This window comes from Chiloscyllium plagiosum, unplaced genomic scaffold, assembly GCF_037043375.1.
Source record: "Chiloscyllium plagiosum isolate Xiang-an unplaced genomic scaffold, Cpla_swu_hap1 HiC_scaffold_23, whole genome shotgun sequence".
In the NCBI taxonomy this organism is placed as follows: domain Eukaryota; kingdom Metazoa; phylum Chordata; class Chondrichthyes; order Orectolobiformes; family Hemiscylliidae; genus Chiloscyllium; species Chiloscyllium plagiosum.
The window spans coordinates 42,574,659-42,601,858 of NW_028270161.1; the positions used below are offsets into that span (position 1 = coordinate 42,574,659).

Consider the following 27,200-nt stretch of genomic DNA (forward strand, 5'->3'; position numbering starts at 1 on the left):
CTCATGTGCGACTGTTCCACAGGCTATTGCCAACTACGGATCTGAACAACACTCACATCAAACTTGAAACATAAATTCTGTTTTTCTCTCCACTAATGTTGGCAGGCCTGGGGTTTTCCACCATCCAGAGTATTTTACTTTATCTTTACAGAAAGTCCAATAAATCGACATGGCATTTCCAGTAGCACTTCTATCATAGAAATGTTATACTGAATTATGAATTCAAAAATAGTGTGGTGTCTCCTGACTAAAGTAATTTTATTGATAGAATGAGATAGAGAATAATTTTAATTTTGCAATTGCTTAACTTGACTACATGAACCAGGAAAGAAAGTTTTTAGATTTGATTCTGTTGAGCCTCAGGGGGATGTGTAACAAGTTGAAATGTTTTCTCTGATCCATAGAAACAACAACACCATCAGAGAGGCCGACTACAAGGACATCTACCACCAGCTACATACCTGGTAAGGGACAATGGTTTTATACTGAGGACTATGTTTGTCTCAATCAGAGTTTTACTTTCCAACTCTGTGATCTGTTATTGAGATGACAATAAGATATGGATTTTATTTTTACATGCATATATTTTACATTTCATGCGAAACATGTTTGCACTTCCACTCATTTAGATGGAATATTTGGAGAATGCTTTAGACGTTGTATTTCTTTTTGTTTCTCATTAACTGGTTGTGGGTGTCACTGGGTAGACCAGCATTTATTGTCCATCCCAAACTGCCCTCAGGAAGGTGCTGCTGAACTATCTTCCTGGATGGCTGCAGTTCATGTGGTGTAGGTACAGACAGTGCTGTAACAGAGAGTTTTTTGACACAGCAGTGATGAATTGATGATCATATATTTTAATACATGATTTGGTGTCCCGTATCTTTTTCTTTCTTTGTATATCTTTGTCCAGTATTTTATGGAAGAGGGATATGTATTAGAAATAGATGTGAATTAATGGATCACTTTGTAATGAACAATAACGTCCTCATCCATATCCCCGATATTTGAATTAAGCATACTTGACTCCAGTAGGAAAGGATGCATTATAAAATCTATTCTCATTAAATAACATGTTTTCGTTGATTAAATATATTTATCACACATTGAGGAGCTCCTAGAGCTCACTAATTATTCAAGTCAATCTCTGGATTCCTTCTTCGATCTTTATTTCACCATGGCAGTTGACAATCACTGCCTTGATGTTTGATATTATGAGTGGAATCCTACGTTGACAAAATAATCTGACACTAGATCAGTCTGACAGTGAAATATTGTGCTTTTTTTTTAGTTAATGTTCAATCATGGTGAAATTTCACTGTCATTTGCCCTTTTCAGATTTCTTAAGAACTCAGTTGATTACAAACAGATTTAGAAAGTCCAGTCTCCTTATTTTGCAGAGGAGGAATGTAATGGTGAATGGTCCCCTTGGATTAATGACAATACACCTTCTGACATCAACCCAGAGGACTTTGAATTATTGGATTCAATACGTGATGAACTGTTCCTTCCTTGTCTGATACAATTAATAAAATTCAGTGCCAATTTGTTGATTACCCCGAGTGGCTAGTGAGTCAATCAATAGACAATGTGACCTGTGATATAGACACAGGACTTGTCTGTACGTTCAATGAAAGTGGTTTGGGAGGAAGAAAGTTTTGCTACGATTATCAAATTGGAGTTTGCTGTGAACCACACACAGTAACAGAATGGACAACAACAAGTCTTCCAGAAACCACTTCTACAACAATCATTCCAGGTAAAAATGATAGTTATGCACCAAGGAAAAATATTTTCACTGCAAAACAAATGAGAACTCATAGATCCTATTTTGGGTTTCAGGAGCAAGTGAGGAAGGGAATCAGCTCCTGTCTTTTGAAGCTTCTTGCAGTATATTGCAACAAGTATTATATTTTCTTTTACAATGCAACAAACATGTTTCATTTAAAACATAATTTGTTGGAAAATAAAGGTACTATATAACAACGTTGTTTTGTCTGCAAAAACATCAAATCTTAGAGCCTACTACCTCTGAAAAAGAAATAATGAATTAGTGACATCAAACAAATGCACAAACCCAGGTGATACATCTGTAGCGGAGAATTACTGATATCGACTATAGAATAGACTATAGAATAAAGGTTACAGGGTTAACAAGTTTTAGAGGTGCCTTGATGTTTGATGCTGAACTTGAAACTACAGTTATTTAATTGTTGATTTGTATCCGCTGTATTAGCACATTCTATCTTTGAGTTATAGAGTCATAGAGATGTACAGCACTGAAACAGACTTTTCGGTCCAACCCGTCCATGCCGACCAGATATCCCAACCCAATCTAGTCCCACCTGCCAGCAACTGGCCCATATCCCACCAAACCCTTCCTATTCATATACCCATCCAAATGCCTTTTAAATGTTGCAATTGTACCAGCCTCCACCACTTCCTCTGGCAACTCATTCCATACACGCACCACCCTTCTGTGTGATTTGCCATTTGCTTTTTCCCGTGGTCCTGTGTTCTGAATTGTTGAAATAAACTGGCAAGGCGAGAGGATGAGTTGTCCATCTCCTACAGCTCCATTTTTCCTTTATGTCTTCTCATCTGGATTTAAGCAAATAGTTTTGTAGGGTTTCAGGTGGCATTGAAAATTCCTAGGAAATTTCTCCAGAGTTTGGCATGTTGGGAATTCCCATCAACTCCTATCTGCATTTCAAAATTGATTAGTCATTGAAAAATGGGGGCCATTGTTTTTTCCTGCAGCCGTTACAAGATGACTTTATGTGCAGTTTGCACAATCGATGATCATTTAGAGTTTTATTTAGATAGTTTTACATATCTTTCTTTGATAGTAATTACCACATCTCAATTTTGGACTAGTTGTACAAATGTGCAAAGTTGTAAAATTGCCGTATAAACACAATGACAAATATAATATGAAATTTTCAAACTACAATGTAAATACATGAAGTGTCCATGAATGTCAATATAAATAGAATCCTATCAGGAATTATTATTGCCACTGCTGAACTTTGTTCATCGATGCCATTTCATGACTAGTTCACTCAATGTTTTGCCATCACTTATCCTTCCAAATTTTGCCAGTCTACTGAACATCTTGCTGGCCTGAAGGCTTCCCTATTCTGGACGAGGGGTCCCAGCAAATGCTCAAACAGCACTGGATGGATTTAGGAGACACGAGACCTATGTAATTGCCAGGATTGCCTCTCTAGTATTTTCTGGTCCGTTGGTAATGTGGCGGAGTATCTCATTGTTTGACTGTTTATTAAAACCTAATGTTTGCAGGAACTCCATTATCAATGGGTTTAAATCTATGCAACAATTTCCTCAACTGCTATATATTGGATATCATTTCTACAAGTATAAGGACCATTAAAAACTTCATACTCTTTACTTAAACTACATTTATTGAGCAGATTCAGAAGTGCCTAAATACCAACCTCTGTGCGAAGCTACATGCTGCTGCATGAAAGTTAATGATCAAGTTTCATCCTAACTCTAACAACACCAGTGTAAATTGTAGCTGATTAAAATGTTTTCCCATTCTCTACAGAAACTACTCGACCCATACAGACTACAACTGCATCAACCACCAAATACATACCTGGTAAGTAACAGTGGATTGATGCTCTGCCCTAGAGTTCTCTCCACAAGTAACTCCATATGGTCTGTCATTGAGTAGGTAACAACCCCTGCCTTTCATTTGTAATTCCAAATACTCTTGTTTGGTTACTGGAAAAGTGCTTGAAGTTTGGTCATTATGCTGAAAATTATAGGGCAAAACTTGTTGTGAAATTGTGCTCCTGACATTGATCTTTTATTGGAACTGGATTTGCATTACAAATTATAACTTTAACCAAAGCAATATCAAATTAATACAAAGAAGCACATAGTGGGCAATACTTATAAATCTGTCCAAACTATGTGCAGCTTGTGTAGATCGAAATCCTCAGTATTTACAAATTATTAAAAATTGTTAAAATATATTCAGTTGGTACATTCACGAGTCAGAAAAGTCAAAAAAGTTCTTAATGTTGATACTGGCATGTATATTTCCATGTAAGAAGGCAACATTACAGCATATAGCCTTTGTAAATAATACATTTGTCAATTATCAACATATTTTCCCTCAATGTCAACGCTGAGGAAGTAAAATAATATCAGGGAATGAGAGAAAGAGATGTAGCCAATCTGTGTCACTCTAGTATAAACTACAAATTTCTGTCCAGGTATTGCCACTTTTCTGAGCACTGTACAGGCACTAAGTTTTTATTTCTCCATCTGCTATCTGTTGATTTTATTGACTTCCGGACAGTGGATTCCTCCTTGGAATATCCTTACTCCACCCCTGCCATAACTGACAGCTGAAAATTACCCGCCCAATCGTTGAAATGGTAGTGGAATACTATCATTGTAATCCAACCTGATGTTGGATTAGTCATGAAGCAATAGCAGAGATAAAAACTTAGGTTTTATGGACTCAAAGAGCTGAATGTAAAGATCATTAAACAATTGTATTATTTCACTGATGGAATAATGTATTGAGGAGACTGATGCAGAGGTGTCTAGATTTTTACTATCTTTCTGCTTGGCTCCCTGCAACAGAAGGGTAAACCTGGTACAGAAAAGCCTTAGTGTGTAGCAGAGCTCGTTGAAATTTATTTTTACTTCATACAAACAACACCACAAATCCGGAAAACAACCTCAACTACACCTACCAGCATCTATGTACCTGGTAAATGACAGTAATTTCAAAAATTACACCAAATCTGTCTCCACAAATGGATTCTTCTCTGTTAACATACATTCTTTTGCTGTGTTGGTAAGAAAATACTGCCATTTTCCTAACAAAGAGCTTTCCGTGAATTTGCTTTGCAAATATTTGTCTCACTTTTTCATTATATTGTGATTTTTGGGCAATTGTTACAAAATTGTTTTCCAAACACAGCACATAGCAAACTAAGATTTAAGTTAGTAATTTGGCACTGGTTGAGGTAAAATCCTCCAACTGACTTTCATGATCTTAGTGCATCAATGCTGTTGAAAGTCAATAAAAAAAAGGGTTTATTATAATATATTGTTACGTCTTTAGATATCAAGTTTATTTGTCACATGTTCCACGAAGGAAAAGGATAGTCATATAATGAACTTGTCCCTTTATTAAGATGATACTCCACCTCCTCTTCCTTTTTGCTTATCCATTCAAAATGACGTATCTTTGAATATTCATTTCTTCGGCTTGTCATCCTGTGACAATTAAATCATCCCTATTTACCTCTATTTGAACGTTCAAATCATCTACCTTATGGTGATCTAGGAGAGAGAGAGGCAGATTGAATGCAAATTATCATCCACTCAACTATCATCTACTCACCCATACCTTTTGAGTATAGAAGTTGGGATGTCATGTTGAAGCTGTACAGGACATGGTGAGGCCTGTTTTGGAGTATTGTGGACAGTTATGCTCACCCTGTTAAAGGAAATATATTATTAAGCTGGAGAGGGTTCAGAAAAGACTTAGCAGGATGTTTCCAGAAATGGAGGGCTTGAGTTACAAAGAGAGGCTGGCAAGGCTGGAATACTTTTCACGGGAGAGTGGGAGGTTGAGAGGTGACCTCATGGAGGTTTATAAAATCATGAGTATAGATAAGGTGAATAACAGGTACCTTTTCCCTGGGGTGGGGGATTTCAAGACTAAGGTGGCATATTTTTAAGATGAGGGGAGAAAGATTTTAAAAAAGACATGACGAGCAACATTTTTAGACTGAGAATGGTCTTGAGTAGAATGAACATCCAGAGGACGTGATAGATGTGGTGCAGTTACAATGTTTCAAAGACATTTGGATAGTACGTGAATAAGAAATGTTTGGTGATCTTATAGGCAGGTGGGACTAGTTTAGTTTGGGATTATGGTTGGATTGAACAGTCTGATTCTATGCTTTGTCTGTATGATTCTACTCCAGCAAAGTATAATTGTGCCAAATTCAGAGTAGGACTACCTTCATTGCTGATTTGAAATTTGATTTGTTTTCAGTAGTTATAATTCTCATTGCATGTTTAAATGAGATTGCCAGTTCATACTGAATAGTCTTATTTCATGTGAAGATAAACTCATTAAAGAATTGAGTTGATATAATCTGAACTCTTTTACACAGGATTCTTCCAGCGACAAGAGAAATATGGTTTTCCTCTAACTCACTATGGGCTAGATTCAAAGCCAAGATTTAGATATCACTGTGTCGTCTCTCTGAATTTCTGATTAAATGTTTTTGTTTATGACAAAGTTAATAAGCTTGTCTCCTTTTATTTCACAGAACCATATTGCAATGGTATATGGTCATCTTGGTTTAATGAAAATACACCAACTATTCAGAACAAAGGGGATTCTGAGTTATTGGAGACAATTCGCTATAAACTGTGTCCTTCCTCCTCTTACAAAATAAATGACATTGCTTGTGAAGCTGTCAAGTTCCCACAACGACCAATAAGTGAAACAAAGGATAATGTTTCTTGTGATATAAACGAAGGACTGATTTGTAATTACAATGAACAGACACCGGAGAATCACCTCATGTGTTTGGATTATAGAATTAGGGTGTGCTGTGAGCCAATATTAACATCACAAATTACATCCACAGCCATTGTGTCTATTATACATTCTACAGTCTATGAGCCTCCAATTACCCATGTCACAGAGAAACCTCCAGAACCTTGTCAGTGCAATTCAAACCCACCAAGGAAGGTAAGTAAATATGATTCATTTTTTCTAATGTAAAGAATGTCTTGAGTGAACACTTGAGTCAATAGGTTTTATCATGTTAAGAGATCTACAGGATGTTTCAAATTGGGCACAAGTTTTTGATTAGGAAATAATCCAATGGCAATGGAATTTCCCTCTGGCAAATCATGACAATAATTCAAAGCTCATATTTCTGGTGAGACAAGACACAACAAAATTAAATGTTTTATTGTAATCACCCAACGATGGAACATTGCAGCCATTTTCATAGACTTCAGAGTGTCTTCATCTCTTGGTCTTTAGACTCTACCAAGTATAGAGCCATGTGTAGCAACAGATATGAGAAATATGGCACCAAATAGATGTACCTACTTCTACGAAAGTTATGGTCAAACCTAAAATGTAACTGTGTCTGGACATTAATTGATACTTAGTTACATTTCCAAAATGTACAAAACATGGCACATTCTGAATTGATCCTGAAAATGTACACATTTTCAACAGCAAGTCTCATCGACTGAGAAGACACATTGGAAATCTGAGTGTGTACTCTTAATAGTTGCATAAAATTAAATCATGATTGGAATACCAATGATTACTGCCAAGAATGGCACTTGTAAAATGATACCACGAATATTGGTATGATAGTTTCAATGAGACAGCATATGGACTTAGCACAAGCCAACTGAATGAATTTTGTTCAGTATGGTTATGTATCTGATTCACCTGTGGCACAACAGCAGAATATATGATGACTTATAAAATTCCCTTCAAAATATTTGTTTTAATAAATCCTATTTTTATGCTCAGTGGAATAATACATGTGTGCACATTAATTCCAAATTTTCACATTTCCTAACTTATATAAAGTTGAATACAAATGCTTCAACATTGTTTTTGCAGTGATATTCTGGGCAATCCCATCTCTGGGGATGGGATTGTTTATGGCTCCTCCTGCTCCTCCTTCTCCTATTAGTTCTTCAGGACTGGATGTTGCTGGGATTGCAGAGCATAGATCTTATCCATTGGTTATGTAATCACTTAGCCCTGTCATGTTTCTTACTGATTATGCAGTTTGCACAAAATAATCCAGTGTTGGAGCTTAACTAGGTTCCCACCTCAATTTTACATATGTTTGGTATGCTCAACTGCACTCTTCATTGAACTAAGGTTGAACTTCTGGCTTGATGGTAATGGCCAATTGGGGACACAATGCACGATGAGATTGCAGATTGTGTTTGATTATAATTTAACAGCTGTTGATGGATCACATTGCCTCATAGATACTAGTCTTGTAATGCTATATCTGATTGAAGTCAATCCCATTCAGCATGGTAGTAATGCCACATAACATCAAAGTAACATGGGATTGACCTCCTCAAAGACTGTACACCCCTACCAATATTGTCATGGACAGATTGTATTGGTGACTGATTGATAAAGCAACAATAATTTTTTTTAGATTAGATTTGATTGCTTACAGTGTGGAAACTGTAATTATTAAACTATACTTATCTACAAAATTCTGGAAAGCTAAAACTTATCAGTTTACTGATTCAGCAAAGCGATTTTTCCAGTTGTTATGAAATAAAGATTGTTTACTTAAAAGATAAATTGTTTGCATTAAATACTGATTACTTTCACCTTTATATGTTTACCTGCATTGAACAGGTCAATGTTAGAGTGATGAATTTGTTTTTAATTTTCTTTTTAGTGCTTGGAGACATGGAAGGAAAACTGCACAATAACTACTTGCATCGGCGGAGATACTTTTAAAATGAATCAAATTACCTGTCCTACATTAATTAAACCAAAATGTATCAACAACATTGAGCCTGTGAAAGTTCACACTGCAGATGGATGTTGTGAGAAATGGGAATGTGACTGTGAGTATCACTGACTTGTTCAAATTGCTGTCATTTTGATTATTGTTTAAAATGATGGCAACAGTTTTCAGCTTTGTGTGGGCCATAACATTGGCAGGCTGGTTTCACTGTTTATTGTACATTCCTGCGAATTTTCCTTTCAATTGATATCAGTGGAAAGAAAAACCAGGCAGGATGGGTCATGGGCAGTAATATTACTCCAAAGCACTGATAATCCTCTGAAATTCTGTTTTTGATTTAATTTTAGGTGAATGTGAAATATGGGGAGACCCACACTATAGGTCATTTGATGGTACATGGTATGACTTCTTTGAGAACTGTACATACACCCTGGTGGAAGAACGGGTTCCAAAATACAATTTCTCAGTTCTATTGGATAATTATTTTTGCTTCCCATTTGTAAAGAAGTCTTGTCCAAGGGGCCTAATTATTTCTTACAATGGAAATGTTGTACATATTTCAACTGGAGGAACATATGTGGTAAGTGCTTTAATATTCTATTGTGAAACTAGATTGACGATTTATTATACCAGTATCACCAACCAATATATAGCTTAAGTAAGGTTGATGCATCCATTAACTAATACACTCATTGCCTGTGAACCATCCATTGCCCTAACTTTCAGTGAAAAATCCTAAGGAGACACATCAATCTATGAATGTAACCGTCCCCATCCCTTCTGCTCTACACAGTTCACCATTCCGTCTTCCATATTCTTATGATTCCTTTCACCCTTCAAATCCTACCTGTTTACTTTCATTAGTTTTGTTGAAGATAATATTAGTATAAAAATTATTAGTACTTGCTAAGCACCTGTCCTAATCCCCTAGCTGGCAGAATGGACTTCTTCATGGATTTCCAAATGATCAGCCTAACTACAATGTATACTTCTGAAATTTTAACTTTCAAATTTTTAATTTGTTATTTATTTTTTATTACTTTGAACGTTTTTGTCATTTGATAAGATTGTATTCCATTTCATTTTCCATTTTATTCACTACTTACGTATGCAGACCATCTTAAGATGCTACACAGCTAATGAAATACTTCTGAAATATTATTACTGTTATGTAGACAAATGAAGCTTTTGGACTGTGCTCCAAACAACATACATACATAAAATTAAGAATTTGAGTCTGTTCTACCACTTAATAAGGTTATGGCTGATCTATTTGGGTTTGAATTCCATGTTCTCACCTACTCTCAATAACCTTTGATTCCTTGCTTAATACGAATCTGTTTACCTCTGTTTTAACAACTGATCATATCTCCACAGCCTTATAAGGCAGGGAGTTCCAAAATCTCTCAAACTTCAGACGTTTTCAAAGTTCTCCACACCAAGTTTTTAACCAGTCCTCCTTAGTTCTGAACACACCCACTATGAACTAGAAAAAAAACAGCCAATGTGTACTTTTTTGGGTAGAAATGATAGCGTACTTATTGTTGTGACATGGAGGTGCTGGTGTTGGACTGGGTTGGACATAGTCAGACATCACACAACACCAGGTTATGGTCCACCAGGTTTATTAGAAATCACAAGCTTTTGGAGCGTTGCTCCCTTGCCAGGTGAAATGCAGATATGTGTGAGGTGACACATTTTGGCAGGAAGAAAATTTAAAGATAATACAGTAAATCCTCCGTATCTGCAAAATCATGAATCCCGAATTCACCTATCTGCGCCCCCAAAAAAGTAACAACAAAAATCAACATCTGCGAGCAAAAGTAATGTATCTGCAATTATTAACCTATTTTTAACTTGAGCTCCAAACTTGTGAATGTCATCATTCACAGGATGTTTCTCAGGAACAGAACAATGTGGATATGGAGGAATGACTGTATAAAAAGGAGGTGCAGGAGTAGAGAGAGCAGTTATGTTCATTGATCATTGAAAATGGCAGAGCAAGTAGAGAGAGAAGTAGTGCGTGCAGTATCCTCCGCTTTATTAAGAGAAGCAAAGAGTACAAGAGCAAGGAGGTGATATTGAACTTGCATAATGCACTTTTTAGAAAATTGTGGAAAATTGTTGGAAAATTGTGAACAATTCTGGGCACCACAATGTGGAAAGGATGTGAAGGCATTTGAGAGAGTGCAGAAGCGATTCACTAGAATTGTTCCTGGGGAAAGGAAACTCAGCTATGATAGATTGAAGAAGTTGTGACTGTAATCCCTGGAGGGAAGAAGGCAAAGAGAAGATCTGATAGAGGTTCTCAAAATCACAAGTGGGCCACACAGAACAAATAGGTGGAAACTGTTCCCAATGGTAATTGAACAAGAGGGCATAGATTTAAGGTGATTTGCAAAAGAAAAAGCCAGGGTGAAGTGAGGAAAAACTTTTTTCACTCAGCGATAGGTAGATTAAATAATGTACTGTCGGGAGGAGGCAGGTTTAATTGCAGCATTCAAGTGGACATTGTAAGATTGTTTGGATAAAAATAATATGCAAAGTTATGGGGCAGAAAGCAGGAGATTGGTACTTTGTAATGATGATCATTTAATGATCTAGTGCAGGCAAGAGAGGCTGAACCTCTTCCTTCTGTGCCGTAACATTTCCATCACTTTGTAAATCTATAATCAATATTTTATTGGGAGGACAATGGTTTCTTAGTTTCAAGATTATCCAAGCCCTTTGAGTGAAACTTCTTTTGGGTAGCAAAAGAGAGAGAGAGACTTGAGCAATAGAGACCAAATTCACCTGCTGTTCTGGGGAGCAGATAGTATATTCATCAATGGGACCATCCTGAGCTCCTGTAACCTGAACAATGTAAAATAATTCTGAGACAAACAAAACGCCAAAATAGCAGAGAAATAAAAACAGCTTAAATGTCCTTTTAGCTTAAAGTTTCAAATTAGAAATTAATTACAACATACAAATGCTTTGTGGTTTGGGACAGATTTCAAAGATGTGTTTTTTTTTCACAGTTAACTGTCAACGGAAATAATGTGAGTCCTCCCTACAATGCAAATGACTTTATCATTACTAAACTGGGCATCAGCACATATATTTCTATTCCTGGTATTCGAACAACTATTACTGCTTACCCTAATGCCTTTAAAATCAGGGTACCAGAACAATACTTCCTTAACAACACTCAAGGCCAATGTGGTATGTGTTCTGATTATGTGCCATTATATAACTTTATATATCGATAAGATTGGATTCAGGGATAATAATGCCATTGAATATAACTAACTTCTCTCACTCGAGCTGGTTCAACAAGTGCCAGGCATTGACTATCTCCAAGAAGAGACCATTTAACCACCTCTCCTTGACATTCAATGGCAACATCATTATTGAGCCAACGTTCTTGGATTAGCATTGAGCAGTAACTGAACTCAATCAGCCATGTGGACATTGTGGCTGCAAGACAGGTCAGAGGTTTGGAATTTTGTCACCAGTAACTCACCTCTTGAGTCTGTGATTCCCCATCCACCATCTACAAGGCACAAGAGGGGAGGGTGATGGAATACTTGCTGCATGACTGCAACTCTAACAACTCTCAAAAAGCTGACACCATCCACTACAAAGCAACCCATTTGATTGTTAACTCATCAACCACCATAAACATTCACCCTCAAACACAATCTCCTCAGCACTCTCCCTGCCTGAGGCATAGTGACCCTCAGGTTAAACCTCCACTACTCATCTAACTCTAATGAGAGAGTAGTTCTATGGTTTGGTAAGATTATGGCAACTTTTTAACCACCATTGAGACAAAGAGGTAGCAATGTGTACTGGCTACAACATGAGCTGCAAAAATACCTAGAGCTTTCTTCAACAGAATCTCAAACCTGTGATCTCTAAGACCTAGAAGGTCAAGAGTAATTGCTGCCCAGGAACACAATCACCTTTTAAGTGCCTCTCAGTGCCACTTACCATCCTGACTTGGAACTATATTGTGGTGTCTTCTCTGTCTCTGGGTCCATGTCCAGGAACTCCCTTCCTAAAGCTCTGCTGGTGTACCCTCACCCCAAGCTCTGCTGTGGATACAAACAGATGACTCCCCACTACCTTCTGAAGTTTTATAGGGATGGACAATAACTAGTGGCCTAGCAAAAGACACTCTGAGATTGTCAATAAACCAAAAAATAAGCAAAATGTCATTGGTAAATGTCATAAGTTTTGATTGGTACTTAATGCAGTTCCTTTGTTTTTCTGATTTTAGGATCCTGTTCACACTCCCCACCCCAATGCATAAGAAAGAATGGAAAGGCTGAGCCAAATGACTGCTGTCACAGAACTGCATTTGATTGGAGAGTGCAAGATTCCAGAAAGCCTTACTGTCAATCAGCTCCTACAAATGTGCCTTGTACCCCAATTCCCCCTCCTCCAACATGCAAACCTGAAAAAACAATCTGTGATCTTATTCAAAGCCAGTAAGTGAATTCATTCTTCATATTTCATTTCTTTTGCTGTAATAATTGAATAATGATTTACACTGCCATTTATATTCTATATTTTCAATTGAGCTACAATTTTACTTTGTTCACAGGATGTTAATGCTCTTGGCAAGGCCAGCATTTATTGCCCATTCCTAACTTCCCTTGGGTAGATAATGGTGAGCTGCTTTCATAGCTACTGCATAATGATAGTGTCCCCACCTCCGAGACAGGAGGCCTAGGTTCAAGCCCATCTATTCCAGAGATACATAATAAGATTGCAAAACAGATTCTTTGAAAAATATCTATTCAGCTGCAGTATACCAACACTCTGGTGTAGGTTCATCCACAAGTCCTGTTCGGAAGGGAGATCCAGGATTGTGACAAGCTAATCGTCAACTACGAAGGTAGTCCTAAGGCAGATGTCAGAGGCAGGTTCTTTACTCAGAGAGTGGCAAGGGCGTGCAATGCCCTGCCTGTCAATGTCTAATATAGTGTTATATATGATGGAAACTGATCCTTAGGTTCAACACATCCATGCCAACCAGATATGGTCTAGTCCCATTTGCCAGCATTTGGCCCATTTCTCTTTAAACCCTTCCAATTCATGTACCCATCCTGATGACTTTGAAATGTTGTAATTGTAACAGCATCCACCACTTCCTGTGGCAGCTCGAACAATACATGCACCCTCTGTGTGAAAATGTTGCCTCTCGGGTCCCTTTTAAATCTTTCCTGTCTCACCTTAAACCTATACCCTCTAGTTTTGGACTCCCTTACCTTGAAAAAGACCTTGGCTATTCACCCTATCCACGCCCCTCATAATTTCATAAACCTCTATAAGGTCACCCCTCTGCCTCCGATGCTCCAGGGAAAACAGCCCCAGCCTATTCAGCCTCCCCCTACAGCTCAAACCCTCCAATCCTGGCAACATCCTTGTAAATCTTTTTCTGAACCCTTTCAAGTTTAGCAACATCTTTTCTATAAAAGGGAGACCAGAATTGAAGGCAGTATTCCAAAAGTGGCCTCACTAATGTCCTGTACAGCCATAACATGACATCCGAACATGACATGACTAATTGAAGACAAGCGTGCCAAATACCTTCAGCACCCTGTCTACCTGCAACTCCACTTTCAAGAAAGTACACACCTGCACCCCCAGATCTTTGTTCAGCAACACTCCTTAGTGCCCTAACATGAACTGTACAAATTCTGCCCTCGTTTGCCTTACCAAAATGCAACACCTCAGATCTCTGATGTGTATTTAATTGTACCCTGGTAACTTGCTCCTTCTCTTGGAATTATCTGCTAATATTGGCTGGTGTTCCAATGATTGATCTTTCATGTTACCAGACCCAACCCATGATCAGCAATTTGTCTGTAGGGTCGTGCTTGCTGCCAATAAATCACTGGCAATAAACAAATAAGGCTGATGGATCAATTCGTCCTGGTTCTACCATTGGTCTCTTTTAGTATTTGTAGCAATCGCTGCCTCTGTATTGCATTATGGTGAATAGAATCTGAATTTTGGGCTCAGTTCATGTCCCACCTGCTTCAGAAATGTGAAATAACATAGTTACAGTATGGAAGGAGGTCATTTGGCCTATCGTATCCTACACTGCTCTCTGCAAGAGCAATTCACCTAGTTTCACACCCCTCATTTTTCCCTCATTTCGAAAATGTTTTATCTTCAGAAAGATCTGGTTGCTGCGAAGTTAAGACCTGCATCTCAAAGTGATCTAATGAATCACAAATTTTTCACAAGAATTAAATCACAATAGAAAGTAAGAGAAAACAATATGAATGTATTAGTCTCTATACAGAAATGTTAGTGAGATGCTATTTTGCACTTTAAATTAATTTTAAGTCATCTACTTTTCATTATGTAGACCATTTAAACAATGCAGCGAAAAGATCAACCTCAATACGTACCTCAAGGTTTGTATCTTTGACCATTGTGTGGTAAATTCTACAATTGACTGTAGCAGCTTGGAAGCTGCTGCTTTGGCCTGTGCAAGTGTTGGCGCATGTGTCGACTGGAGGCCTTTCACCAACGGCATGTGCAGTAAGTATTAGAATTTTGGATATTGGCCAAGTCCATTAAAATTGCAAAGGATTTCTTCCACGTACAGGAGCTGTTCAACAAGATGAAAAAGATATAGCATCTAACCAAACTATTTTTAGTAACTGAAATGGTGACAGTGAGATTCTGATTTTGTACAAATATATAGTCAGAAAATTTTGTGTTAAATTTATAGAGACAAAAAAAGCCCCAAAATGGGAACAATTTTATGATGATTGGAGTGTTATCTGTGTGATGTGGGATCATAAGGAATTGGAGCAACTGTAGGCCATTCAGCTCATTTGAGCCTCCTCCAATTGCTGAACAGCTTGTGGTATTAACTTTACTTTCCCACCTCCCTCTCCACCCCACACCCCCATTACTCTTACCTCTCTTGTAGATCAGAGCTCTGACCAAAGGTAGACTATTTGAGTTATTAAAGTCTTCTTGAGAGCCATTGAAGGAGGCAAACTGGACCAGACTACAACAATGGCTGCAGGCCAACTTCTTGAAAATTTCCTTTTTGACTGTCATGCTTTGAAGATCCATTCAGTGCCTTTTCATTGGATGGTGAACCTGCCCTCTGATCACTAACTGACAAATTCAGTGGCTAACACAGGCGAGGGACTATGCTCCGCACTGTTTATGAGGTTTTGATTCCCATTTGAGTCTGATGGCAGGGTTCTAGGTCTCAGGAAATCTGTGTCTACTACACACTACCTACTTCATAGTCTACATTGTTAAGAAATCTCTTTTGGTAACTGTTTATGATAAATCTACAATGTATTTCTCTACCTGTTTATCTGTTGTAGTGCTAAAACCATTCCTGGTAAAAGTCGCACTCTACCAAACAAGCTAGGCAATTGCTGACCTTTACAGGGCTTTATTTGGTTATACCATGTTTAAAGTGATTACTTTTATAGTCAGATACTTTGCCCATGTTTGTATCTAACATATTATTTTGTACTAAAGATTATACCTGCAACCAAGGTTTTGTGTACAAGCCATGTCAAAGCAAGGAAGATGATCAGTGTAAGAATGCGTAAGTATGTTTTCTCTATTCAAACACAAAATTCAACTCTGTTTTCTAATTGCACCCATTATTTGTGATATGATTAATAAGCCCATAATGCTACAAATGTAACTTTGAATAAAATGTTTTATTCTTCAGTACATTGATAGCTGGGGAGGCATTAACTCCCACTGAGGAAGGTTGCTTTTGTCCAGATGGAATGCTCCTATCTGAAGATAAATCCAGATGTATTGCTTTTTGTCAAAGTAGGTTATTTTGTTTTTTCTTCTCATATGGACATTATTTATCAATTTTCATTTGTTAAAATGACCACTGCACAAAATACACAACTGATTTAGTCATGATTTAGTACTTGTGTCTTTGATAGTATATATAACTCAAATGAATAGGAATGCAAAATGCTCAAGATTATACAAAGTTATTTAAAAATGCAGTCGGTCACTCCCTGTTATATTCATCTGCCCACAATCTTGCTGCCTTAATAATTGTCTCATGAAGACTTCTGGCAGAAATACTTCATGTGCCTCCTGATTAAAAACAGAGGGACTTGCTTCTCCACACACTTCTACCAGATAATACTTGATCTGATTTCTTAAGGAATTAAGGCGTCTTTAAATTTTATAGCAATATATAAATTTTGGCCTCCCATTGGACATGACCTATGACCTCAATCCCAGGGACTGCACACAGCATACATTTGCAAATTGCAAGTGGCTTGAACTCGAACCTATGATGTGGCTCAGGCCTGATCAAATTGGGTACATTTAGCAACTGAGCTTGGGTGACAGGAGGAGGAATATTAGTTTCCTTTCCTTTTGTACAAATTATAAATAAAAATGAATTTATTTTTGACATTGCTGGGAATGTCTCTCAGCCTTTGTTTAGGAACACTGATCACTAGGACAAGGTGGAGATCAGAAAGTTGGGGAAGTTGAAATACACACTAATAAAGGAATTCATCCAATATTATTGTGCCTTAAATCCAAGAAACACCTGTTCTCATCCATACCTAACATGAAGATAATCGCGATACTATAATGGCTTTGCAGCTAAACAGGTTAAAGAAAAACATGTCAATAGTATTGTGGAGATTCTTCAGTTGCTGCAACATCCATTACACAAGTCAATAGGTTATGGTGTAAAATACTGTTCTTATTCTCTTCAGAGATGGCACAATCAGCCTGTTACAACAAACAATTAAAAGATACCCAATTCGTTTCTGAGAAACTGAGCAAGTTCACAGGAACTTCACGAATTAACCAATAAATCAAATGTTTTGTGTGCATATTACAATGAAAACAGGCATATTAATAAACAATTTCTTCTGGTTTTTCTAGATTGCCGTGACCAGTTTGGACAACCAAGAAATGTGAGTGTTCCTAATCTCCAATAATTGTTTTATTAAGAAACTTGTAGACTGAACCAACTACTTATTAACTGCCTTTTAAGATTAATGAGTGATAAAAAGAGGAAATCTATAAAGAACATATGGTATTACAACTGCAGATTCAAGTAAATTGAGAACTTTTAAAGTTGAAATCGTACTGTATAATATTGGCACCGCAATCACACATGAAGTTTCTATATTTGTGTTCTTTTATTATTTTGTGGGTCATTGAAGTAGATGATTAAAGAAAGAATTGTGATCATTCTGATATCACTATCTTACAATTTCAACCTCACAATAAAGTATGGATATCTCCAAAAGAGGAGGAAGAAAGTGACGGAGAAATGTAGGCAACTTTCAACTGTATAGTGAAAGTTGTAATTTTAGTTGAAAATTCCTGTGACTTCTTTTTAAAAATGATCAATTTTATTGCTCTGATTAAAGCCATTAAGTATGTTTTTCTCTGTTAGGCCGCTTGCTCGGTGCTCAACTTCATAAAACCACGTGACCAATGAAAATATATTCACCGCATACCACAGTTTCCTGTGTAGAGAAGCTTTCCAGTAATTTTGAAGCTGTGACAATTATTATTTGGTCAGAACTTGCTTATACATCCACAGTGATATTCCCTTTGAATAATGGCCCCAATTTCAGATATTAATCTTTAGCCAGGGAGAGCCAGATCTTACAGAAGTAGATCTTTAAAAAATATGAAGCAAAAATGTGATCTAGTCAGTCATTTTCTTTTCTGTAATAAGGGAGTAGCAATAGAAAAGTGCTCATCCAGACATCTTCCTGATTAAGTCAATGTGAGGTATACTTATACATAATATGATAGAACATATGAAGTGTGTTTCAAGGAGCTCAACTTTTATTAGCTTTATTAAACTTTCCATAGATTAGAGTGGTGCTGGAAAAGTAAAATCGATGTTTCGGGCAAAAGCCCTTCATCAGGAATACAGGCAGAGAGCCTGTAGGGTGGAGAGATAAATGAGAGGAGGGTGGGGGTGGGGAGAAAGTAGCATAGAGTACAATAGGTGAGTGGGGGAGGGGACGAAGGTGATAGGTCAGGGAGGAGGGTGGAGTGGATAGGTGGAAAGGAAGATAGGCAGGTAAGACAAGTCATGGGGACAGTGCTGAGCTGGAAGTTTGGAGCTGGGGTGAGGGAAAATGAGAAAACTGGTGAAGTCCACATTGATGCCCTGGGGTTGAAGTGTTCCGAGGCGGAAGATGAGGCATTCTTTCTCCAGGCGTCAGGCTCCCCTTCCTGGACCTCTCCATCTCCATTAATGACGACCGACTTGACACTGACATTTTTTACAAACCCACCGACTCCCACAGCTACCTGGATTACACCTCTTCCCACCCTACCTCCTGCAAAAATGCCATCCCCTATTCCCAATTCCTCCGCCTCTGCTGTATCTGCTCCCAGGAGGACCAGTTCCACCACAAAACACACCAGATGGCCTCCTTCCTTAGAGACCGCAATTTCCCTTCCCACGTGGTTAAAGATGCCCTCCAATGCATCTCGTCCACATCCTGCACCTCTGCCCTCAGACCCCACCCCTCCAACCGTAACAAGGACAGAACACCCCTGGTGCTCACCTTCCACCCTATCAACCTTCACATAAATCAAATCATCCGCCGACATTTCCACCACCTTTAAACAGACCCCACCACCAGGGATATATTTCCCTCCCCACTCCTTTCCGCCTTCCGCAAAGACCGTTCCCTCTGTGACTACCTGGTCAGGTCCACGCCCCAACAACCCACCCTCCCATCCTGGCACCTTCCCCTGCCACCACAGGAATTGCAAAACCTGCGCCCACACCTCCTCCCTCACCTCCATCCAAGACCCCAAAGGAGCCTTTCACATCCATCAAAGTTTCACCTGCACATCCACTAATATCATTTATTGTATCCGTTGCTCCCAATGCAGTCTCCTCCACACTGGGGAGACTGGACGCCTCCTAGCAGAGCGCTTTAGTGAACATCTCTGGGACACCCGTACCAATCAACCACACCACCCTATGGCCCAATACTTCAACTCCCCCTCCCACTCAGCTGAGGACATGGAGGTCCTGGGCCTCCTTTACCGCCGCTCCCTCACCACCCGACGTCTGGAGGAAGAACGCCTCATCTTCCGCCTCGGAACACTTCAACCCCAGGGCACCAGTTTCCTCATTTCCCCTTTCCCCACCTCACCCCAGCTCCAAACTTCCAGCTCAGCACTGTCCCCATGACTTGTCTTACCTGCCTATCTTCCTTTCCACCTATCCACTCCACCCTCCTCCCTGACCTATCACCTTCATCCCCTCCCCCACTCATCTATTGTACTCTATGCTACTTTCTCCCCACTCCCACCCTCCTCTCACTTATCTGATGACGGGCTTTTGCCCGAAACATCAATTTTCCTGCTCCTCAGATGCTGCCTGAACTGCTTTTCCAGCACCACTCTAATCTAAACTCTGGTTTCCAGCATCTGCAGTCATTGTTTTTACCTAAACTTTCCATAGAGTCATAGAATCATTCAGCATGGAAACAGATCTTCCTTCCAACTCATCCATTTTGACCGACTTTCTGAAATTAAACTTGTCCCACTTGCCTGCATTCGGCCCAATTCCCTCCAAACCTTTCCTATTCAAGTACCTGTCCAAACGTCTTATAAATGTTGTAACTATACCTGTATATACCACTTCCTCTGGCAGTTTATTCCACATATAAACCACACTCTGTGGAAAAGGTTGCCCCTCGGATCCCGTCTTAAATCATTCTCCTCTCACCTTAAAAATATGCATTCCAATTTTGAACTATGTTAATAACACTGATCTATGATTAGTACAGTTTAAAAAAAACTGAATATTCATAAACTATTTAATTAAAAGATACATTAATACAGTTAATGGCCAAAAGGAAAACATTTGAGCGTCAAATGACCAAGTTATTTATTAATATCTGTAATCTGATGTCCATTCCTAGTAAGCAAATAAAGTTCCAATGAACCAGGATCATTAAGGGTAAAATAAGCTGCAAGTCATACAAACTTCCAATACAGTAGCGCCTCGACTTACAAACTTAATCTGTACTGGGACCCGGTTCGCGAACTGGATCAATTTTTCCCATTGTTCAGATAGTGTAAGAATGCTTGGACATAGCAGCGAACGCTGTTCACAGCACACGCACCAAAGACGAACTGAATGAGATCATGTGGGGCCCGAGAGCTTTTGCGTTCAACAAGCGCGGAGCAAAGCAGAACAATGAAGCCACGTGGTCGCACATGGGCTTTTTGCATTCGTACCTTGATTCGTACCTTGAATTTCGTACGTACGTTGAAGCAAACTTTTACGTACAATCCTGTTCGTAAACTGATTTGTTCGTGAACGGGGTCGTTCGTATGCTGAGGCGCTACTGTATATGTTCCACTTCTGACTTTCGTAGCCAATGAAAATAAATAATGTGGCCGTTTTAACTTAGTGCTTTTGATTACCTTTTAAAAAACAATTTCAGTTTGTGGAAGTGCCAGGTGTTACACTGGATTATGGAATTCAAAGATTGAAATGTAACATGAAATTTGAAACAGAAGCCCCAAAGATCATGATGCAGGGATTCTTCATTCCACTTGCATCAGGTCTTCACAAACATGAAGTGAAATTAAAGATAAACAAGGAAGTATTTAGACAGAGTGAAACTTGTAGTTTACATTAAGCTGAAGAATGGCTTATCTGTCTGCTACTTCCTCCCCTGAGACCTGCTTCCTGAGAAAGCAATGTCCTTCGAGCTTTTGGCTGCATGCCTCACTCTGTCCCCAGTTTATTGAACAAAAAGATGATAGGAAAGACCAGCATTAGGGATACACCTGACTTCTTAAAGTTGTGAATTGTGTTAGCCTCTGAATGTAGATCAAAAGTGCCCCACCACTGTTTCGCCGAGGCCAGAAATGGGGAATAATATCAATGCCATATTATTTCTTTGTTTTGCCAGACACATAATAAATTTATACTGTTGCATAAGTATGGGCAAAGTGCTGCATTATCATTTTTCAGGATAATAGTTTAAAAAAATCCTTTCTGCACTATTAATAGCACAAAAGCATAAATCAATGGATAAAATATCAGTTGGGCCTGGAAGTGAAATGTCAATATCGTTATTGTATTTGTGTGCTTTCACTCACAGGAGGGTGATGCATGGGAGGATGCCAATAATCCATGCATTTCATATAAATGTACTGAGATTGGAATTGTAATCAGAAATATGTCCTGCAATCAGGATGAAAGCTGCCCTGAGGTATGTGGTGATCATGTATATTATTACTATCATGTGTCTCATCCCCTTTGTGTATTTTTCTATTACTCTAATTATTATTATTATTATTCTATTACAATGTTCAATTAATTGAGGAAACTCTTCTAAATAGAGCCCTGGCTCTGTATTTATAAACAGCATGAACATTTTATATTTTGAATTTAATTAATTTATTCAGCAAACTTACCAGTTCACTTAACACCCTCAGAATCCCATCAAACACCTGCAGGCATGAGAAATATTTTAAATGGATCTGTGCCAACACCACCAGACAGGCAGGTAGCAAATTGGTAACAGCGACTCATTTGAGCCTCTCTTTCATTTTTATTTAGTTTCAAATTTAAAATCATCTTCATATTTTCCACATCAATGGAAAATAGGCAGTGTGAAAAATCAGCTGCTGATAAATTTAATAAATTTATTGACTTAGACGAATTTTACCTATGAAGCGTAGATGCCAGTGTTGGACTGGGTTAAAAATCACACAACACCAGGTTATAGTCCAACAGGTTATTTGGAAGCTAGTAATTCCAAATAATTCTGTTGGACTATAACCTGGTATTGTGTGATTTCTAACTAATTTTACCTAGTTAGATTAAGTTTAGTATTTTGATTTTAAAAAAAGCTGTTTAGTGTTATTTTGATTCCTTCAATAAAGTTTCCTATTCTGTATTACACTGACCGTACTGTTTTCCATCACTCTCATTGCAAGTCAAATAAATATATTGTGGGCCTATCAGGTCTAAGGTAAGATGTATTCTGTCTATCAATATGTTGTTGTATTAAGGTATGTTCTTACATTTAATTTATCCCATTAAAAGAAAAATAGATAACAATGCAAATGGTATGGTTATACGAATAAACATGACAATATTTCAAAAAGGAATTTGTTTTCATTAGATGCTGTTTATATTTTAGAAATAACAACCTATACTAATGATTCAATATTTTCTTGATTTATTTTTAGTCTGACAGAGTTTACCTCGATCGTTGTTGTTTTGCATGCCGATTAACACAAGGTACCCATTTAACATGTTTACATAAATTTTAATTGTTCTTTGTCACAATATTTATTGAAATCTATTGAAATTTAAGACTTGAGTGTAAAATTAGAATAGCTGAAAACTGTGGCACCAACTTGAACAAGAGTCAAATTTCTGTTTTGTAAATATTATTGCCAGAGATTTCTTCCTGATCAGCCACCATAACTTTGGTAGAAACCCCTGTGGAAATGATGGCTTCTGATCAGGGGAACATATGAATATTTCCTGCTGTGTGTTTTGAGTATTTTTTGTAAAAGGAATAGCAGCATTTTTTCAATCTGATGCAAATTAATCTCCATTTCCAATATGTACTCAAGCATGACGTTGAAGATTTCCAACTCCCTTTCACTGCTGAAATGTTATTTCCATTCTAGGATATGGGTCTAATCACACTGTTACTCTGTTTGCATTTTATCGCATTGGTAGTCTTTCATATTGTGACTAGGAAAAAGTGAGGACTGCAGATGCTGGAGATCAGAGTTGAAAAGTGTGGCGCTGGAAAAGTACAGTAGGTCAGGCAGCATCCGAGGAGCAGGAGTATCGATGTTTTAGGCATAAGCCTTTCATCAAGTTTGTGGAGGTGGAAGGGGGCTGAGAGATAAATAGGTGGGGGAGGTGGGACTTGGAGAGGTAGCCAGGAAAGCGATAGATGGATGTAGTGGGGGGTGATTTTGACAGGTCAGAGCAGATTGTTGGGAAGGAAGATGGACAGGTCGGACTGATTAAAGAGGCCAGTGTTGAATTATATGGTTGGATCTCTGATGAGATGGGGGGGAGGGAGATGTGGAAACTGGTGAAATCGACATTGATGCCACCTGTTTGGAAGGTCCCAAGTTAGAAGAAGTAGTACTGGTGAAATCAACCTCTCTCCGCTCTGACCTATCACAATCACAATCCTACATACATCTACCTATCGCCTTCCCAACTGCCCTCACCCAGTCCCCACCTCCCCTCCTAGTTCTTTCTCAGCCCCCTTCCTGCTCCTGCTGTCCCACATTTCTGATGAAGGGCATATGCCCGAAACATCAACTTTTCTGCTGCTTGGATGCTTCCTGACCTGCTGCGCTTTTCCTGCATCATACATTTTGACTTTCATATTGTGAATCTACATCATGTACTTTAATAGATTGTTAGTTGCATCTGCAGGTGATTTCCAGTCAGTCACAGGCCAGTACAGGAGTCAGCAACTATGCTATGTGTTTTGCGCAGCTGCCAGTTTCTGTGTTTGACAATGGATGCATCTCAGACACTAATTAAAGATGCTCAATGTATTTCTGTTGGGAGTCACATTAAGAACTTGTAATCAGAAAAGTGTTCCTGTTACTTTTGGGTTTGTCAGACTACTTAATCCTAAAGATGCACAAGCAGATGTAAGTCATTTGGCCCATCGAATCTGCTTCATTTTTCTATGTTGGGTTTTTAATAAACAAAAGAGCTGGAGTTAGGATAAGTGGAACAACTTCAGGATGACAGCCTGTAACTAGTGGTTTGCTGTGGTGATGGAGCCACAATTATTCACAATATATATCAATGACAAGTGAATAGGCAAGTGAATGCACTATAGCCAAGTTTGCAGAGGACACAAAACTTGGTGGGATTGCTTGTGCTGAGGATGACACAAGGGGTTCACAGAGGGATATAGTGAGCATAAACTTGGCAGATAGAATATAATGCTAGAAAATGTGAGACTATGCACTTTGGCAGTAAGAACAGAAAAGCTAAATATTACTAAAATGGAGAAAGACTGTAGAAAGCTGTAGGACAGAAGGATTTGGTAGCCCTCATCTCAAAGAGCTGACATACAACTTCAGCAGGTGGTAGGGAAGGCAAATGAAATACTGACTTATATTTCAAAGGGGACTGAGATAATAATAAGGAAAACTCTACAAGACACTGTCAGACCACATATGAAATAATGTGAACAGTCCTGGGCTTCTTTTCTAAGGAAAGATATATTTGCATTCGAAACAGTCCGAAGGAAGTTCACTTGGCTGATCTTTAGCCTGGTGGGATTATCTTATGAGGAGCAGTTACGTATCCTGCACCTATACTAACTGTAGTTTAGGAGAGTGTCTTATGCTGAGGTAGATTAAATAATCTTCCTTAATTCTAACTCCCACAGTAATTTATTTTCCCTATCTTAGGTGAATGCAAAGTTAATAAATTCAATGAAACAATCAGAAGTGATAATTGTGAAGCAACTTTTGAAGCAACACAATGTCTCGGGCATTGTTCATCAGCCACACGGTAAGCAGGGTTTTGATGTGTTAAAACACACAAGGCTATAATTACTGCAATGCATTCGAAAGCTGTATTTTACTTCTGAATTCTGGGTTCACATCTAACTGAGGGGGTGAAACTAAACCCCTTTCCCTTCAATGAGAAGTTAACATTAACGTTATAGTCTCTATTCCCTCTAAGATCACCCACGTTTCTGTCTATATCTATTATTACATCTGATTATGGTTAAATATAATTTGTTTCACTGATCTCATTGTCATTTAAATTAATTTATAATAAGCAAATGCTTTGAGGGGAAATTTATTTTCATCATGCAGCAGAAATGTGACTTGAAGATTGTTGAAATCAGATAGACAATAGCCACTCCATTCTGATTTCAAAGCAATGTGTACATTTGATGATTCGTGTATTCAAATCAGTTCCCTGGCCCCTTTAAACTGTGATAAAGAGCAAGGTGCCCTCAGTATCTGCGTCACCATTCACAAACAGGGCTTGGGACCAATGTGGTAACTCCAGATAATTTGGAAATTCCCTTTTTCGTGTTTATGATAAGACAAGTTCCTGTCTGACTTGCATATATGTGGGTGTTCAGCCTCCTTGAGGTATCCTGCAAATCCACAGAGCCCCATCAGCCTCCTACCCAACCTAGCAATGTGCCCCTCCCTCACCTTCCAGTTACAGTCACCCCATTTGCCTGGCGCCTGGCAACTGGTCGGGAGTCTATAGTTCACCCGATTTTCCAGAGCTTCCCACTGACCTCCGTCTTCTTTTGGGTATCAAGTTAGCAGTTATTGCATTGATGAAGCCTAGTTATTACTATCACTGTGACCTTCTGTTTCCCCACTCAGACAGCCCATGAGGATCATTTGCGGCTTTTCAACTGTTCACCATTGACTTCTGTATCTAAAGTTACATCTTTAGTTAATTGTCTAAATCCTTCAGTTTAACGTGTGCCTTTCAGAACTGTTGTGATTGTTTCTGACACAAATGACATGTTGGGGAAAGTAATCATTTCTATTTCTTCCTTTTCCAACTCCTGACCACTCAATGTGACACACTATCTTCCAAGGATTCATTGTTAATCTCCTCATATGGAAATATGTCAGGAATGCACAATGAGAGAAAAAAAATGCTTTGTTATTTGGTAAAACTTTTATTTTCTTCAGCTGTAAACAACGGCAATGGAATAGCACAGGAAGAGATTGTTTTCCTTGAGGTGATATCGCAAATATTTTGTGTGTTGATTACACATTTGGGAAACTCAGGGAGGTGACAGAATTAATGTGAAAGTGGTTTAATTGCTGTGCTATGATCACTCCACTGCTGTTTTGTCCAGGAATATCTTTGGGTTCTACATAAAATGTCTGAGTCTCAGGTGGAAGCTTCATTGGTGACAAAAGGGGGACCCAAAGACATATTTAGTGCCTAGTGGTTGGAATGGATGCTGTAAACAGATTGCATTGGAAAATGTGGTGGTGCAATAGGGAAGTGATGTGTTGAAATGGTTTGTAAGGGAAAAGTAGATTCAGGAGAGCACGTCTGGGTTCCACGAAAATAATGTAGGTCACTGCCTCTAGGTTCCTCTCCCCCCTAATTGCAATCCAACCCAGTTGGGTTAGCCAGCTGTGGGATGCTTCATTATGCCAAGTCACAATTGTACAGCTGTAAAGGCAACCATAGCTCAGTTGGGTAAATGCCCACACAGGTGGAAATAGTTTCTATTTTATTAGTACAGAAAATGGAACAATAATAGTTGTGGGAATAACAATATTCTACAGCCACATACATTGGTACTGGTCCTTTTGTCAGTAACAATATCCCATGCTGGATGTAGAAGCATTCCCAAAAAACGCTTGACACCAAGTTGTATAGCGATACTAAGACAGTTGGCCAAACTCTTGATCAAAGACATAGGCTTTGGGGAGGAGAGGGAAGCAAACACCAAAGAGGCATATGGAGTGAATTCCATAACTTTGTGCTGACTCAGCTGAATGATGACATTCTGGACATCTAGGATTCACAAGAAACCTGGTTTGAAAAAGAACAGAGACCTCCGAGGATTGTAGGGTTGGAAGAGTTTAAAAGGAAGATACAAAAAGGTAAGGTCATAG

At 38.5% G+C, this 27,200-nt stretch overlaps 1 protein-coding gene across 1 annotated transcript in view; it reads left to right on the top strand.

Moving 5' to 3' along the window:
- LOC122561453 (mucin-5AC-like) overlaps positions 1-27,200 on the top strand; it is a 185,467-nt gene that overhangs the window by 157,170 nt on the left and 1,097 nt on the right. Inside the window, 14 exon segments of the mRNA XM_087999568.1 lie at positions 405-464; positions 3,572-3,625; positions 6,333-6,760; positions 8,472-8,643; positions 8,891-9,123; positions 11,564-11,747; positions 12,808-13,018; positions 14,911-15,086; positions 16,056-16,125; positions 16,255-16,361; positions 17,454-17,485; positions 21,677-21,787; positions 22,773-22,824; positions 24,993-25,095. Of these exon segments, the coding sequence (XP_087855694.1) occupies positions 405-464; positions 3,572-3,625; positions 6,333-6,760; positions 8,472-8,643; positions 8,891-9,123; positions 11,564-11,747; positions 12,808-13,018; positions 14,911-15,086; positions 16,056-16,125; positions 16,255-16,361; positions 17,454-17,485; positions 21,677-21,787; positions 22,773-22,824; positions 24,993-25,095 (1,993 nt within the window).